The sequence below is a fragment of the Bombina bombina genome, chromosome 5, assembly GCF_027579735.1.
Source record: "Bombina bombina isolate aBomBom1 chromosome 5, aBomBom1.pri, whole genome shotgun sequence".
In the NCBI taxonomy this organism is placed as follows: Eukaryota; Metazoa; Chordata; class Amphibia; order Anura; family Bombinatoridae; genus Bombina; species Bombina bombina.
Genome location: NC_069503.1, coordinates 984,576,826 through 984,592,596, shown reverse-complemented (window position 1 = coordinate 984,592,596; position 15,771 = coordinate 984,576,826). Strand labels below are relative to the sequence as shown.

Here is a 15,771-nt window from a genome sequence, read left to right as displayed (position 1 = left end):
ATTCCTGCACCGGGGCCCTGAGGCTTCTAGTTATAGTTACGCCTCTGGGCTTCACCGCATATTTCAATATATTTATTTTAGAATAAGTGCTAGTGCAAAAAGCCACTTGCTAAGTGTGCGTTATTCTCTTACCTAACCAAACCTCTGTACCATGTATTATTAGGAACTGGAAATAGAATACAATTGAATGAATATATTCGCAAAAACGGAACAATTTTATATATTCGCAAAAACGGAAATCCCTCCTAGTCCTTTAGCCATAGCTGGCTCCTCCTACTATGACGCCGAATAGTGAGGTCAGTCAGTTGAAGGAAGAAGTTGCAGCCGCCATCTTACAACAGCAGTAACGTGGTTCGCAAAAGGCGGGTTCTGGGTCATTATTTACTAACTTGGAGTAAGTATTTGTCTGTAGCTCAGTATTATTATTATGGTTTACTTGGTGGTGTTTGATGTGTAGCGAAGAGATACGGTAGTCAGTGAGTTAAATCTGGGTAGTGTTAAACGTACATAGGCCCAAGCCCCAGGGAGCGTCTAGCAACAGTCTCTCGCAGACAAAAAAAATTGTCTTCGAATTTAGGTTCCGCGCTTTATAGCTAAGGGAAACCGTAGACTTCTTGGATAGGATGTAGCAAATATTTGTGTAGGGTTGGTATAGAAAGCAGCGGTAATTATGAATAGTAAGGTTTGAATGAGCAGTGATCAGTTCCCCCTATTTTAATTATCAGAAGGACTTTTTACGGAGATGCCCGTTTTTTAATATACAGTATTGTTGTAATTTAATATTTTGCAAACTTGTATCAAAGAGATCCAATTTTAAGGGCATATTTTAACGAATTTGTATAATAAACTGAATCTCCCTTCTGTATTTGGATACACATACTGCTTTCTGTAGTAAAATCGCTTTGGTAGTAGTTCAGGTGCATCTCCGGATTTTTGTGCCCGTGTGTTCTATGTGGAGCAAGAGTTTTAGATTTTTGTAAAGTTAAAGGGCCATTATAGATGAAAAATGTATGTTAAGACACGTGATCTAGCACCTCTGAGTTAAAGGGACAGTCTAGTCAAAATTAAACTTTCATGATTCAGATAGGGCATGCAGTTTTAAACTACTTTCCAATTTACTTCTATTATCTAATTTGCTCAATTCTTTAGATATCCTTTGTTGAAGAAATAGCAATGCACATGTGTGAGTCAATCACACAAGGCCTCTAGGTGCAGCAGCCAATCAGCAGCTACTGAGCATATCTAGATATGCTTTTCAGCAAGTGATATCAAGAGAATGAAGCAAATTAGATAATAGAAGTAAATTAGAAAGTTGTTTAAAATTACATGCTCTTTCTAAATCATGAAGAAAAAAAATTGGCTTTCATGTCCCTTTAAACAAATAGATGATCAGATCCACAGAGATCTATTAGTGCTTATCCTATCATGAGCACGTCAAACAGCAGGATTGTGCTGATTTCCACATAGAACCCGCAGTACTTCTACTATGTGTTTAACCCCTATTTTTCTACTATTTCTTTTTAAATGGACAAAATACTGTAAAATTGTTTTTCCCTTAAAGGGACACTGAACCCACATTATTTATTTCATGATTCAGATAGAGCATGACATTTTAAGCAACTTTCTAATTTACTCGTATTATCAATTTTTCTTCAGTCTCTTGCTATCTTTACACTATTTTAAAAGCAGGAATGTAAATCTTAGCAGCCAGCCCATTGTAGGTTCAGCACCATGGATAGTGCTTGCTTATTGGAGGCTTACATTTACCCACCAATAAGCAAGTATAACCTAGGTTCTCAATAAAAAATGGGCCGGCTCCTATGCATCACATTCCTGCTTATTAAACAAAGATAGCAAGAGAATGAAGAAATTTTGATAATTGGAGTAAATTAGAAAGTTGCTTAAAATTGCATGCTCTGTCTGAATCGTGAAAGAAAAAATTTGGGTTTAGTGTCCCTTTAATGTATTTCCAATGTCTTGTTATACCAGCTGCAGAGTTTGTATACAACATTGCATTTTCAGGGGAATTTGTGTATATTAATTAGCTGGTTTTGTGCATTTAAACCATAGCCTATTGAAATTGGTTGAGCTTGCAGGTAATATCTGATCTCATTGTTATCACTTTGTGTACACACAATTGCTTCCTTATATTTTATCTGTTTGTAATCCCTTTAGAGAGAACATTGGAAAATTAACATGTTATTACTTATAGTGACACTAAACAAATGCAAGATAGAATGACGCATTCAATGACAAGATTAGTCTGAGAGTAACATGAAAATTTAGTTTTTAATGTTTCATTAGTTTAAATTTTGACAAATTAAGTGTAAAATTGTAGTGTCTATAAAACAATGGAAGCTGCCATATTGTAACTTAGGTTACCTTCTCTGCTGTGGTCAAATAGGTCACTAGAGTGTGCAGCCAATGGCTGTGTGGAATATAGGTGTTCTGCACTTCAATTTCTAACAGGAACTGAAAAGATGACAATTTCAGAATGGAATTACAGGAAAGGTGGATAAAATAAATAAATCAGTGCTTGACAAATCTATTTCAAAATTAGGAGTCAATAAGAATATTTAAGAGCCAGACAGTGGGATTTAGCTCCCACTGGGTCCTAGAATTTTACCCCTGGCTCCTAACTTTTTGAGTTATTCTCCATGTATCCATATATCTATATACAAATCCCACTGCCGAGCCCTAAATTAAAGTGTATTGCAGACTTTTTCATATATATTCAATTTATCATTATATATTACCATCTCAAAGTGTTTAATGTCTCTTTAACTATCCTGCACCCCACTGTAAGTGTAATTTCTATTACTGGCTGTGTTTACATTGCCTGTCAATAGCCTAGACTCCAGTATAGAAACGTTCAGTGTGGGTTGGGATTCCAAAGGCTAAATCGGCTATTTCATATGCCGAAATATGGGTAAAGGAGCTACTTGTAAACCATTTAATACACTCCAGCAGGTAAAATGGATCACTAAATAATTTAAAGGGGAGGAAAAAAAATGGGTAAACGTTTCCTTTAATTTGTCATTAACATTTTTTATGCTTTTAGAATATTCTATTAAAGGGACATTATACACTTTTTTTCTTTGCATAAATGTTTTGTAGATGACCTGTTTATATAGCCCATTAATATTTTTTTTTTAAAGTATAGTTTTGCTTATTTTTAAATAACATTGCTCTGATTTTCAGACTCCTAACCAAGCCCCCAATGTTTTATGAGAATAGCATCAGATACTTACTCCAGCTTGCTCCTGTTTGTGTAAAGGGTTTTTTTATATGCAAAAGAAGGGGGGGTGTCTTATTTCCCACTTACAGTGGGCTTTCCAGCTACCTTTTCAACAGAGCTAAACCGAGAGCTTCTAAGTAAGTTTTTAAACTGTTTTATACTGGATTTTTATGTCCGTATCCGTGCATCTTATTCTTTATAGTAGTGTCTATTACATGCAGTTGTATGAAAATTGATGTATACTGTCCCTTTTAAGGTTTAAATAACAGCTTTTAACTTAAAGTGAAGGTGAACTTTGATGAATGAAAGCCCGTTTTTTAAAAATACTATTAAAAACAGGGGCACTTTTATTCATCAAAGTTTAGAAAGCAGCCGTTTTGATTAAAAACTTACCTTTGTTTTTTCTCACAGCCAGAGCAGCTTCCCCCACATGGAGATCCTCTCTTCACACGTCATCAATGACTAATCCGGCTTCCTCCAATCACGACTTCCCCCCAAGAGGAGTCATTGCCTGAGGCCATGTTGTGATTGGAGGAAGCTGGATTAGTCATTGATGACGTGTGAAGAGAAGATCTCCGGATGGGGGAAGCTGCCCTGGCTGCAAAAAAACCCCCCAAAAAACAAAGATAAGTTTTTAATCAAAACGGCTGCTTTCTAAACTTTGATGAATAAAAGTTCTCCTGTTTTTTATTTTTTTTTTTATTTTTTTATTTTAAATATTTTTATTGAGAACCAAAAGTGCATACAATCAATCAACCATAGTGAAAAATCATTTTCCACTAAGACATCACAGTGCTTACATAGGTTTGACATATGGTATCCAGATACAATACTTAAGTGGTAAACGTCCAATAACATTTTAAACAATATATATATGTCCTAGCATTTGTTAAGAAGCATCTTCAGGTTTAGTAGTGGTTCAAGCAACGGGGTATAAATCTAGTGAAAAATGTTAGGTGACAAATATTACTACCCTTCTCAGATGGCAAAATAATGTCTAGGTCGTCACTAACTATTCAAAGGTGCTGTGTAGGAAGGAAAGGCCATAGGGAAGAGGGTAGGGGGGTCATCACATGAGGGGTGTCAGGAAAGTCCAGGAAAAGGGGGACAGGTAGGGAAAGAGGGAGCAGGGGAAAGAGAGTAGTGTTAGCAATGGAGTTGTGGGGGAAAGAGGAAAAAAAAAAAGGGAGGGGGGGAACAAACACAAGATTAATTGGGGGGTTGATCATATCAACCCGCACGTAACGTCTCCCGGTTCAGTTGCCTGGAGAAAAGAAGCAATAGCGTATAGAAGTGTCTAGGATTATTGGATCTGAATCCAGTCTTCCCATATTGCCAAGTAGTCCTCCATCCGCTCCAGCGACCTATATGCAAATTTCTCCATGTTGGCCAGATATTGAATTACCTCGCAAACCTCAGAGATTGTAGGTGGAGCAATCTGTTTCCATGCTCTGGCAATACAGAGCTTGGTAGCCGCCAGAACATATATCACCAATTGCCTGCTACATTTAGGCAAGGTCTTATCAAGGATGTGAAAAAGGGCCAGGCCTGGCGTCAGTATCAGAGTCAAGTTCATAGTGTAGAAGCGTTTCAACATCTCTCCATAGATCCCGGATCTTCGGGCACGCCCACCAAACATGGGAATTAGAGCCCTCTCCCCCACACATTCTCTAGCACTCTGGGGATGCGCCGGTGAACATCTTTGACAGCTTGGTAGGTACTCTGTACCATCGCAGTATGAGTTTCATATAGCTTTCAAAAATCGTTATACAATGGATCGTTTTCTTTGAAAAGTGCCCCTGTTTTTAATAGTATTTTTAAAAAACAGGCTTTCATTCATCAAAGTTTACCTTCACTTTAAAGAAATATAAAACACAATCATTTTCTTTTGTGATTCAGACCAATCATACAATTTATTTAAAAAGCTTCCTATTTATTCCTATTATCAAATTTGCTTTGTTCCCATGTTATTCTTTGTTGAAGAGATACGTAGGTAGGGATCTGGAGCACTACATGTCAGGAAATAGTTCTGACATATAGTGCTCCTAAGCTTATGTCTCTTCTTTTCAACAAAAGATACCAAGAATATAATGAGAAATTTGGTAATAGAAAAAAAATTGAGTTGTTTCAAAATGCATGCTCCATCTCAATCATAAAAGAAAAATGTTGGGTTTCATGTCCCTTTTAAAGGGACATAATACTCATATGCTAAATCACCTGAAAGTGATGCAGTATAACTGTAAAAAGCTGACCGGAAAATATCACCTGAGCATCTCTATGTAAAAAAAGGAAAATATTTTACCTCACAATTTCCTCAGCTCAGCAGAGTAAGTTCTGTGTGAAAAGTTATACTCAGCTGCTGCAGGTAAAAAAAATATATGAAAAAATGAACAGCAGCCAATCAGCATCAACACTGCTGAGGTCATGAACTCTTTTACTGTGATCTCATGAGATTTCACTTAACTCTCATGAGATTTCATAGTAAACTTCCTTAAACTGAATAGGGGAATTAGATGAGTGCACAAAGCTTGCCCCTTTGCCTGTCCCGGGGCAGACATACTGATTTGCTGCTTAGAAGTCCTTTACAATAGTAGGATGTGGCTACTGAGAAACTTTTGAGGTAAAATATCTTACTTTTTTACATAGAGATGTTCAGGTGATATTTTCTAGTCAGCTTTTTGCAGCTATGCTGCATCACTTTCAAGTGTTTCAACATTTGGGTATCATGGCCCTTTAAAGGGACATGAAACCCAATTTTTTTGTTTTGTGATTTAGAAAGAACATATAATTTTAAACAACTTTCTAATTTACTTCTATTATCTAATTTGCTTCATTCTCTTGATATCACTTGCTGAAAAGCATATCTAGATATGCTCAGTAGCTGCTGATTGGTTTCTGCACATAGAGACCTTGTGTGATTGGCTCACACATGTGCATTGCTATTTATTCAACAAAGGATATCTAAAGAATTGAGCAAATTAGATAATAGAAGTAAATTGTAAAGTTGTTTAAAATTGCATGCCCTATCTGAATCATGAAAGATTAATTTTGACTAGACTGTCCCTTTAAGTTAATTTATTGTTGCTACTGAAAGCATGTCAGAAGTTATATATGCAACCATTTACTGATCATGTTCTTTTCAGGGATTAACCATGAAATTATAAATAAACATAATACAATGCTGTAACATATTGGAGAAAGTTATTACAATTGTCTAGTATTGCATGTGATAGCAAATCATTTCTTTTAGTATGTACAGGAGTTTTTATAATGGCTCCAACTTTTGAACAGGTGAACTGTTAGAACTGTCAGTCAATTGGTTCAGTAAGTTTCATGTTATATGTTGATCATTTTAAAAAGAGAGCAAATAATTTCATAAAACCCTGCATTTTCTTTGTGAAATATCAGAAAACCTTTTTTTTTTTTTTTTTTTTAGAGTAGAGTATTTCTAGATTGGCTTTGGAAAAAAAAATTTGCAATATTCTTACACCAACAAATTACAATTTTAAATTCTTTTTAAACATTTTATTTTGTATGTAGCCTTTTATAATGTACTGCTTAAAGTGAATGTCAATTTTCTCATAATTGAAAGTACGTCAATGTAGCTTGTTAGTTTTTCAATTAAACCGCCACTTTATTTTTTTAAAAAAATGAAAAATAAATATTATGCTTTTATTACCAAATTTTCTCCGTTTTCGTGACATGCTCCTCCCACCCGCAACTTCCTTATTTTTTACACTCTAACATATACAGCGGTCCCACATAGTGGCAATGCGCGCTCCCGGCTTTGAGATACAGAGCGCATGCGTTACAAGCCGATGCCGATGACTAGCAACATAGTATTCAGTGAATACATTCACTGAATACTATTGTGCAATACAGTTCAGCCGTGTTTTATCGTCCCTACGTTGTTGCAATTTTGATATAATTATTGAATTATAATTATATTTATAATTATAATTTTGAAGTACTAATAATTGAAATGGCGCATGCGCAAAATGTGAACGCGCGTAAGAGCTCTTTTTACTCGCTTCTTTCAAATGCAAGCTTATTACGGTAGTGTGACGTAAAGGATAGGGGTCTGGTCCCCTCGGGGTAGATTGGATTATTGGTTGACAAGAGCGAGCCTACAATGTCAATCAATAATCCAAGATGGCGGGCGGAGGTTTGAAATGACGAACGGATCCAAATAAATTAAAAAATTATAGGTAATCATAAATTTGTTTAAAAAATCATGAATTAAAGTGCCATTATTTTCACTTCAATTTTTAGACAGTGTTTAGCATGCTGCGTGACTTTACATTCACTTTAAAGAGGCATTACAAGGTTTCCCGATAACGTGTTAACAATTACTTGTACCAGCTGCAGAGTATGGGAATTGGATTATTTAGGTTTACTTTTGTACATAAAATGACTAAGTGAAATCACAACATATTTAAATGGTCTTGCTTCCTGGGAGAGAGCCCTTATAAGCTTATCTCTCTGTAATTACAAAAAAAAAATCCTCCAGAGGTCAATGGAAAATGAACCATTTTTTATTTTCTCTCTCCCACCACCCAGTAGGTGTAATGTCTTCTTGTTTACATCGCTTTTCTATAGGTTGGGATACAACAGGATACAACTTATTTGTAAGCAATTTAATTCACCCCAGCAGGTAAAATAGATCACTGGGAACACATTAAAGGGGAGAAAGAAATTACACTATATTGTCCCTTTTAAGAACTATGCAAGATGAATGGTTTGATGAATGCATATGTTGTCACCCTAAGCTTATGTCCTGTTTTGCATAGTTAACTCATGTTTAAATTTTACTATGAGATAAAAATGTTTTGTAAATTAATTAGTATACATGGGTGCTTGACATGTCCTGGGAGTTGGAAAGCCACAACTCCATGTTTTACTTCTAATTTGCAACTTTTTGGGTTATAATATTTAATCATATATTATATATCACATACAAGTGCCACCCCATGTGCACTATGTGCAGAATTATGTAGCATTAACATAGTGGTACCTGTAATAAAATGACATATTAAAGATTTAGCCCCCTAAAACTTTACTTCCTCGCCATCCTCTTCTGCTCCCCCAAAAGCACATCATGGGCACGCTGTCTATTCACAGCACACCAGATGACGCTGTTGAACTAAATGTACCACACTCTCGCGCTGGGTAAAGCTGAAGGCTGCTTGACCCAACAAGGGAGCTCGCCACAGTTAAAAGGCTTGATCGGTCGCGCTGTCTAATCACAGCAGGTTGTCATTCACTTTAGGGGGGAAAACAGGAGTAGAAAAGAACGTCAAGGAAGGGAAAGGAAGTAGTTTTTGTTTTTTTAATACAGGAACTATTAAGTTAATGTTTCATAATTCTGCACATCTTGGTGGGGGCTGTGTAATACTTTGCAATATTATAGCACTTTCTGTTATTTAAATGCTACTCAAGCTATACAAACAAAGCACAAGTTAATTGAATAATTAAACCAATTAATTATAATCTGTGCAACAAATATTGAAAAAATATTAGTTAACCCCTTAATGGGACCGCAATGCTGCATAATTTTTTTTTTATCTGAGAGCAGCAGGGAGGGGAAGGAGGGAGAGAGAGGAGGTAGAGGGAGATCATATGTAGAGGGAACACTTAAAGGGTAGGGAAAGGGTCATGGATTGGGGGGGGGGGGGGGTTGGCCAGCTACACTTTTTTTTTAATTACAATACATTTAAATGAGAAAACTGGGTACAGCTGCCAATACTTAAAGGGACACTGAACCCAAAATGTTTCTTTCGTGATTCAGATAGAGCAGGACATTTTGAGCAACTTACTAATTTACTCCTATTATCAAATTTTCTTCATGCTCTTGGTATCTTTATTTGAAATTCAAGAATCTATGTTTAGATGCCGGCCCATTTTTGGTGAACAACCAAGTTGCTTAAAATTGCATGTTATATCTGAATCACGAAAGAAAAAATTTGGGTTCAGTGTCCCTTTAAGATGGTGGGAATTAGTTAGAAGGGGGAGGGTTAAAGAGCTTTTTGGGTGGGATTGTGGAGGTGGGAAGGTAAGGGGGTAATCCTACACTAAGGACAATAATACAAATTTAAAAAAAAATGGTGTAAAACTGCATACTGGCAGACTGTCTGCCAGTACTTAAAGGGACACTGAACCCAATTTTCTTCTTTCGTGGTTCAGATTGCAATTTTAAGCAACTTTCTAATTTACTCCTATTATCAATTTTTCTTCGTTCTCTTGCTATCTTTATTTGAAAAAGACATCTAAGCTTTTTTTCTTAGTTCAGTACACTGGACACCACTTTTTGATTGGTGGATGAATTTATCCACCAATCGGCAAGGACAACTTTGGTTGTTCACCAAAATGGACCAGCATCTAAACTTAGTCTTGCATTTCAAATAAAGATACCAAGAGAATGAAGAAAATTTGATAATGGGAGTAAATTAAAGCATAACATTTTTAGCAACTTTCTAATTTACTCCTATTATCAAATTTTCTTCATTCTCTTGGTATCTTTATTTGAAATGCAAGACTAAGTTTAGATGCCGGCCCATTTTGGTGAACAACCTAGGTTGTCCTTGCTGATTGGTGGATAAATTCATCCACCAATCAAAAAGTGGTGTCCAGTGTACTGAACTAAGAAAAAAGCTTAGATGTATTTTTCAAATAAAGATAGCAAGAGAACAAAGAAATTGATAATAGGAGTAAATTAGAAAGTTGCTAAAAATGTCATGCACTATCTGAATCACGAAAGAATTTTTTTTTGGTTCAGTGTCCCTTTAAGATGGGGTTGACCATGGGGAGGGTTCGAGAGCTGTTTGAGAGAGATGAGGTAGGGATCAGGGGATGGGAAGTGTCAGGTGGGAGGGTAATCTCTACACTAAAGCTAAAATTAACCTTATAAGATACCTGATTAACCTCTTCCCTGCTGGGAATAAGTGGGGTGCACAGCTGCAATAAACGGCCTTCTAATTACCAAAAAGCAATGGCAAAGCCATGTCTGCTATTTCTGAACAAAGGGGATCCCAGAGAAGCATTTACAACCATTTGTGCCATTATTGCACAAGTTTGTAAATTTCAGTGAGATACAAAACGTTTGTGAAAATGTTAACAATTTGATCGCATTTGGCGGTGAAATGGTGGCATGAAATATACCAAAATGGGCCTAGATCAATATTTTGGGTTTGCTACAAAAAAAATTAGTTTTGATATGTAACTTTAAAAAAAAAAAAAAAAAAAAAAAAAGCTTTCTGTTTAAATGGAGTGATGGCAAAAATAAAATGATCTGGTTTGTCTGAAATCCCCGGTCCTTAAGAGGTTAAAGGGAAAGTCAAGTCCAAAATAAACTTTCAAGATTCAAATAGGGCATGTCATTTTTAAACAACTTTCCATTTTACTTTTATCACCAATTTTGATTCGTTCTCTTGGTATTGTTAGTTGAAAGCTAAAACTAGGTAGGCTTATATGCTAATTTCTTAAACCTTTAAGGCTACCTCTAATCTGAATGCATTTTGATAGTTTTTCACCACTAGAGGGCGTTAGTTTGTGTATCATATAGATAACATTGAGCTCACGCATGTGAAGTTACCTAGGAGTCGGCACTGATTGGCTAAAATGCAAGTCTGTCAAAAGATCTGAAATTAAAGGTCACTTTGCAGAGGTATAGATACCAGGTAATTATAGGTAAAACGTTTATAACTGTTAGTCCTGCAAAACTGGGGAATGGATAATAAAAGGGATTATCTATCTTTTTAAACAATAATTCTGGTGTTGACTGTCCCTTTAAGTTTAGCTTAAATTTTAGCTGAGTGGTCATTAAAACCAGCCGGGTGGTGTGTCCATTACAAAGCTTATGTTGAGAAAACATAAATATTTCTAGTAGTTTTATCTGCTAAATGAGATATATTTACTTATACATGATAATTGAGACTTGTCTCTGCTTTTCAAAGGGCATATTTGTAAAAAAGATAAAGAAAAAAATGTTAATGTACTGCAAACTGAAATCAATAAAGACTGATTTTCTACACATTAATTTACAAAAGACAACACTTAAAGGACCAGTCAACACAGTAGATTTGCATAATCAACAAATGAAAGATAACAAGTCAATGCAATAGCATAAATCTGAACTTCAAATGAGTAGTAGATTTTTTTTTCTGACAATTTTAAGTTATGTCTTTTTCCACTCCCCCTGTACCATGTGACAGCCATCAGCCAATCACAAATGCATACACATACCATGTGACAGCCATCAGCCATTCACAAATGCATACACACTTATTCTTGCACATGCTCAGTAGGAGCTGGTGACTCAAAAAGTTTAAATATAAAAAGACTGTGCACATTTAGATAATGGAAGTAAATTGGAAAGTTGTTTAAAATGGCATGCTCTATCTGAATCATGAAAGTGTAATTTTGATTGAGTGTCCCTTTAAATGAGTTTCCATCTACTGTGCAAATCCTGCGATTTGAATCAGTTATTTACCAGTCAGGGGTAATAATTGCTACTCCACTAGTACACTCTGTGTTAAAGAAACACTCAAGTCAAAATAAACTTTTATGATTCAGATAGAGCATGCAGTTTTAAGACACTTTACAATTTACTTCCATTATCAAATTTTGCACACTATTTTTATTTTATTTAAACACTCTCTGGGGAACAAGAATCCTACTGAGCATTTGCACAAGCTCACAGGGTATATGTATACTAGTCTGATTGGCTGATGTCTGTCAGGAGGGCCTGAAAATGTCAGAAAAAAAATCTGTATTTCAAATTCAGAGTGTTATTGCATTATCTCTTTATTATTTACTTGTTAATTATGTAATTCTACTGCGTTGAGTGGTCCTAAGAAAATACTTTTCTTTCCCCTTTTTTTTCCCTCCAATCTAATAATGCATTTTACACTGGCTAATGTAAAAAAAGTGTCTGTCTATATAGCTAAAAGGAGAATTTTGAATACATAATATTTGATGATTAAAAGGCAGTACATAAACAAAATCCTTATATGTACATTTCTTTGCAGGTGACATTCTGTTAAGGATGGAGCAAATCGTACGCCTACAGGGGCTTCCTAAAGCTGGTACTTCTGGTGATATTCGTCGTTTCTTTTCTGGGTTGGCTATCCCTAAAGGAGGAGTTCATATTCTTGGTGGACAACTTGGTGAGGCCTTTGTTATATTTCAGTCACCTGAAGATGCTCAAACTGCCCTCAGGCAAGCAGGAGGAGATATAAAAAATTCAGCTATTCAGATTTTCCTAAGTAGCAAGGCAGAAATGGAGCACACTATTGACATTTGGTTTGGTGCTAAAAGACCAGGGCCTGGGTTAGAAAAGGTTAAAAAACCAGTACCCAAAGCTAAAAATGCAGTTAAAGAAACAAAGCAATCCAAAGAGGAAGAAAGTGTGTATTTATTTTTAGTTGGTCTTCCATACAGTGTTACAACTGATGACATCAGAAAGTTTTTTCATGGTCTCCATGTAGTGGATATTATTCTTTTAAAAAATTCAAAGGGTCTTCTCAATGGAAATGGCCTTGTTAAATTTGGCAGTGTTGAAGATGCCAATTCAGGATTGCTGCGTAATAAGAAGTACATTGGTCCTAGATTTATTTCCATAAGGAGAACTAATGAAGAAAAGTGGATCAATTCTGGTGGACTGAGAGATAAAACGCATGATCCTATTCACGAAGGAAGAGCTCGATCTCCTAATCAACATAATTATTCAGAAAAACGTTCCCGATCCCTAGAAAAACCAGAAGTGTCGCCAAAAAAACTAAACACAGGATCACTTTCAACTGTTAAACAATTTTACATACATTTAAAAAATATACATTCTTCTGTGGAAAAACATGACATTAAAAACATTTTGGGTGATCCAGCGATGTCAGATTCACAAATCAAATTTCTTAATAAAAAACAAAATGAAGATAGTAAAGAGGGATTTGTTATGCTTCAAAATGAGAGCCAATATGAGAAATGTCTGGGTTTAAATGGAATTGTTTTAGTTGATCGTCCACTTTTTATACTTCCTATTGCCAGGAAAGCAATGTTAGATTTAATAGAATCTAGTGAAGCTGAAGCAATTTCTGAGGAAGAAAAAAATGCACCTAAGCATTCTGGCATAAAAAGATATGTATATTTAAGGAATCTTCCTTTTGATGTAAATAAAAGAGAAGTTTGGGAGTTTTTTGCTGGCTTACCAGTGATTGAAGAGGACATTGTACTGCTATATGATGATAAAGGAGTGGGTTTGGGAGAAGCTCTGGTAACCTTTCCATCTGAAGAAGAGGCTATTGCTGCGGAACGCTTGAACAACCAGATGTATTTGGGTACAGAAGTACTGCTGATGCGTATTTCAGAGGAAGAAAAGACTGCCTTTAATTTGAATATTTGCCCTCCTGTCCCTTATAGAGAGCAAATAATTCCACCTGCTCGTAGAGATGACCTTTTGGAATCCGTACATCTTCAAGATCAAGCCAGGCATTCTTTGTCCGATTTATGGTATCGTTCTGAAGATTTCAGATTTCCTCCATTAGACCCTAGAGGCCCATACTATAGGGATTCTATGGAAGATGAGCTCTTTTGGAGATTCAATGAAGCATACAGAATGAGATACAGAGATGAAATTCCAAGCCAGAGTTTTGTCAGACGATCAGCTCCTGCAACAATTCACCTAAAGAATTTGCAGCCATCTACAACGGCTGAAGATATATTAAACTTTTTCTATGGTTATCGTGTTATTCCAGAGTCGGTTATCTTTAGAATCATACAAACAAAGAAAAGAGGTCCCTTGGTAAAAGCCACAGTATGCCTCGAAAGTCATGAGGAGGCAATGGCTGCTGTTAGAGAACTCCAAGATAAACCTATTGGTGACAGTAAAGTTAGGTTGACGCTTATACAATAAAAAAAAAATTTCAATGTGATCTTTCAGACTTGGATTAAAACTCATTTGAGTTTTTTAAATTACTAGGCTGAATGATTAATTTTTTGTGAATGGCTTCAAACATTGGGGTGGCTTTATTTTTTACAGTAACGTAGTTATGTGAACCTTTCAGTGGATTGTGAGAAATGTTCTCAATTAACAAATTGTAAATAAAAGGGTCAGTGCATTCCTTATTTTTTTTCCCCTACCTTGTAAACCATGTAAGTAATTTGCCTTATGTCATTCCTGTCTGTTTGCTGTTCATGGATTAAAATTTGATTTATATGCTCAGTGTACACTGCATTCATTTAAACAAAAGCGTGGAATCCTAACCTCTTATTAATGTGGGAGTTTTGTATTAAATGGATATTATAAACCCCCCAAAATATGGGCTATTTAAATAAAGCATTCAAAGCTGATACAGTTTGTAACTGACATGTATTAGCCATTTTGCTGCTAAAGCTCGTAAAAATGCTGATAAAGTTTGTAGTCCTCTCACTGCATATGAATACGTCCGTAATACCCACTAGCTACAGAGCAAGGCACTTTTCCACACTCCCTAACTAGTGTTTACAGACAGCCCTCCTGCTGGAGCGAACTGTGTAATGTGCTTTGTGCAGTATTATGTGCAAAGTTAAACGGTGCAGATATACACAGAAGCAGCTAAACGCAGCTGCTTATTTTCCCTTTTGTCCTTCATTCTAACTGCAGAAATTCCACCCCTTCCCAGTTACCACAGTTCTCAGGTCTCTGCAAAACCTAATGAAATGTTGTGGTAACCAGAAGGGGGGAATGGAAATGGAATTCCTGCAGTTAGAACGGACAGAAGGGAAAATATGCTGCTGAGTTTAGCTGCTTTTGTGTATAACTTTTGAGTAATACAAAAAAAGTTTGATTATTGTAAAGGGGATGGGGTCTAATTAAACTAGAAAAAGAAAATTAAGGAACTGAACTTGAGACACATCGGTGTTGGATTGTAAAGACAAGCTAAGTACAGCAAATGGTTATGTGATACAAATATTGTGACTGGAAGAGTTTAGTACATTATGAGCTACAGTGACACTGCATAGAAATACTTACAGTATGTGTAATGCCTAATAGATTTACATAGCTCAGTAAATGACTACTCAACTGTAGATCTGTTTTCATGTTCTTCAGCGGGTTACAGGGCGCACCACAAATCTTTAAATTATAAGAGAATGAGAACCAATAAAAATCCATTAGCCATATAGCTGCTATAAGAACATTCCACTCATCCCAGAGGGAGAACTTTTTTTTTTTATGTAATTGGCAAGAGTCCATGAGCTAGTGACGTATGGGATATACAATCCTACCAGGAGGGGCAAAGTTTCCCAAACATCAAAATGCCTATAAATACACCCCTCACCACACTCACAATTCCGTTTTTAAAAACTTTGCCTCCTATGGTGGTGGTGAAGTAAGTTTGTGCTAAGATTTCTACGTTGTTATGCGCTTCTCAGCATTTTGAAGCCCAATTCCTCTAAGAGTACAGTGAATGTCAGGGAAGTTAAGGGAGTATCACCTATTGAATGCAATGGTTTTCCTCACGGGAGATCTATTTAATAGGATTTCTGTTATCGATTGTAGA

The 15,771-nt window shown here is 36.0% G+C and overlaps 1 protein-coding gene across 1 annotated transcript; it reads left to right on the top strand.

Moving 5' to 3' along the window:
- The first annotated feature begins 300 nt into the window (after positions 1 to 300).
- LOC128661048 (RNA-binding protein 12B) lies at positions 301 to 14,447 on the top strand. The gene is made up of 2 exons (XM_053715199.1): positions 301 to 394; positions 12,265 to 14,447. The coding sequence occupies exon 2, from the start codon at positions 12,282 to 12,284 to the stop codon at positions 14,142 to 14,144; it is 1,863 nt and encodes a 620-aa protein (XP_053571174.1). The 5' UTR covers positions 301 to 394; positions 12,265 to 12,281; the 3' UTR covers positions 14,145 to 14,447.
- Positions 14,448 to 15,771: the final 1,324 nt, after the last annotated feature.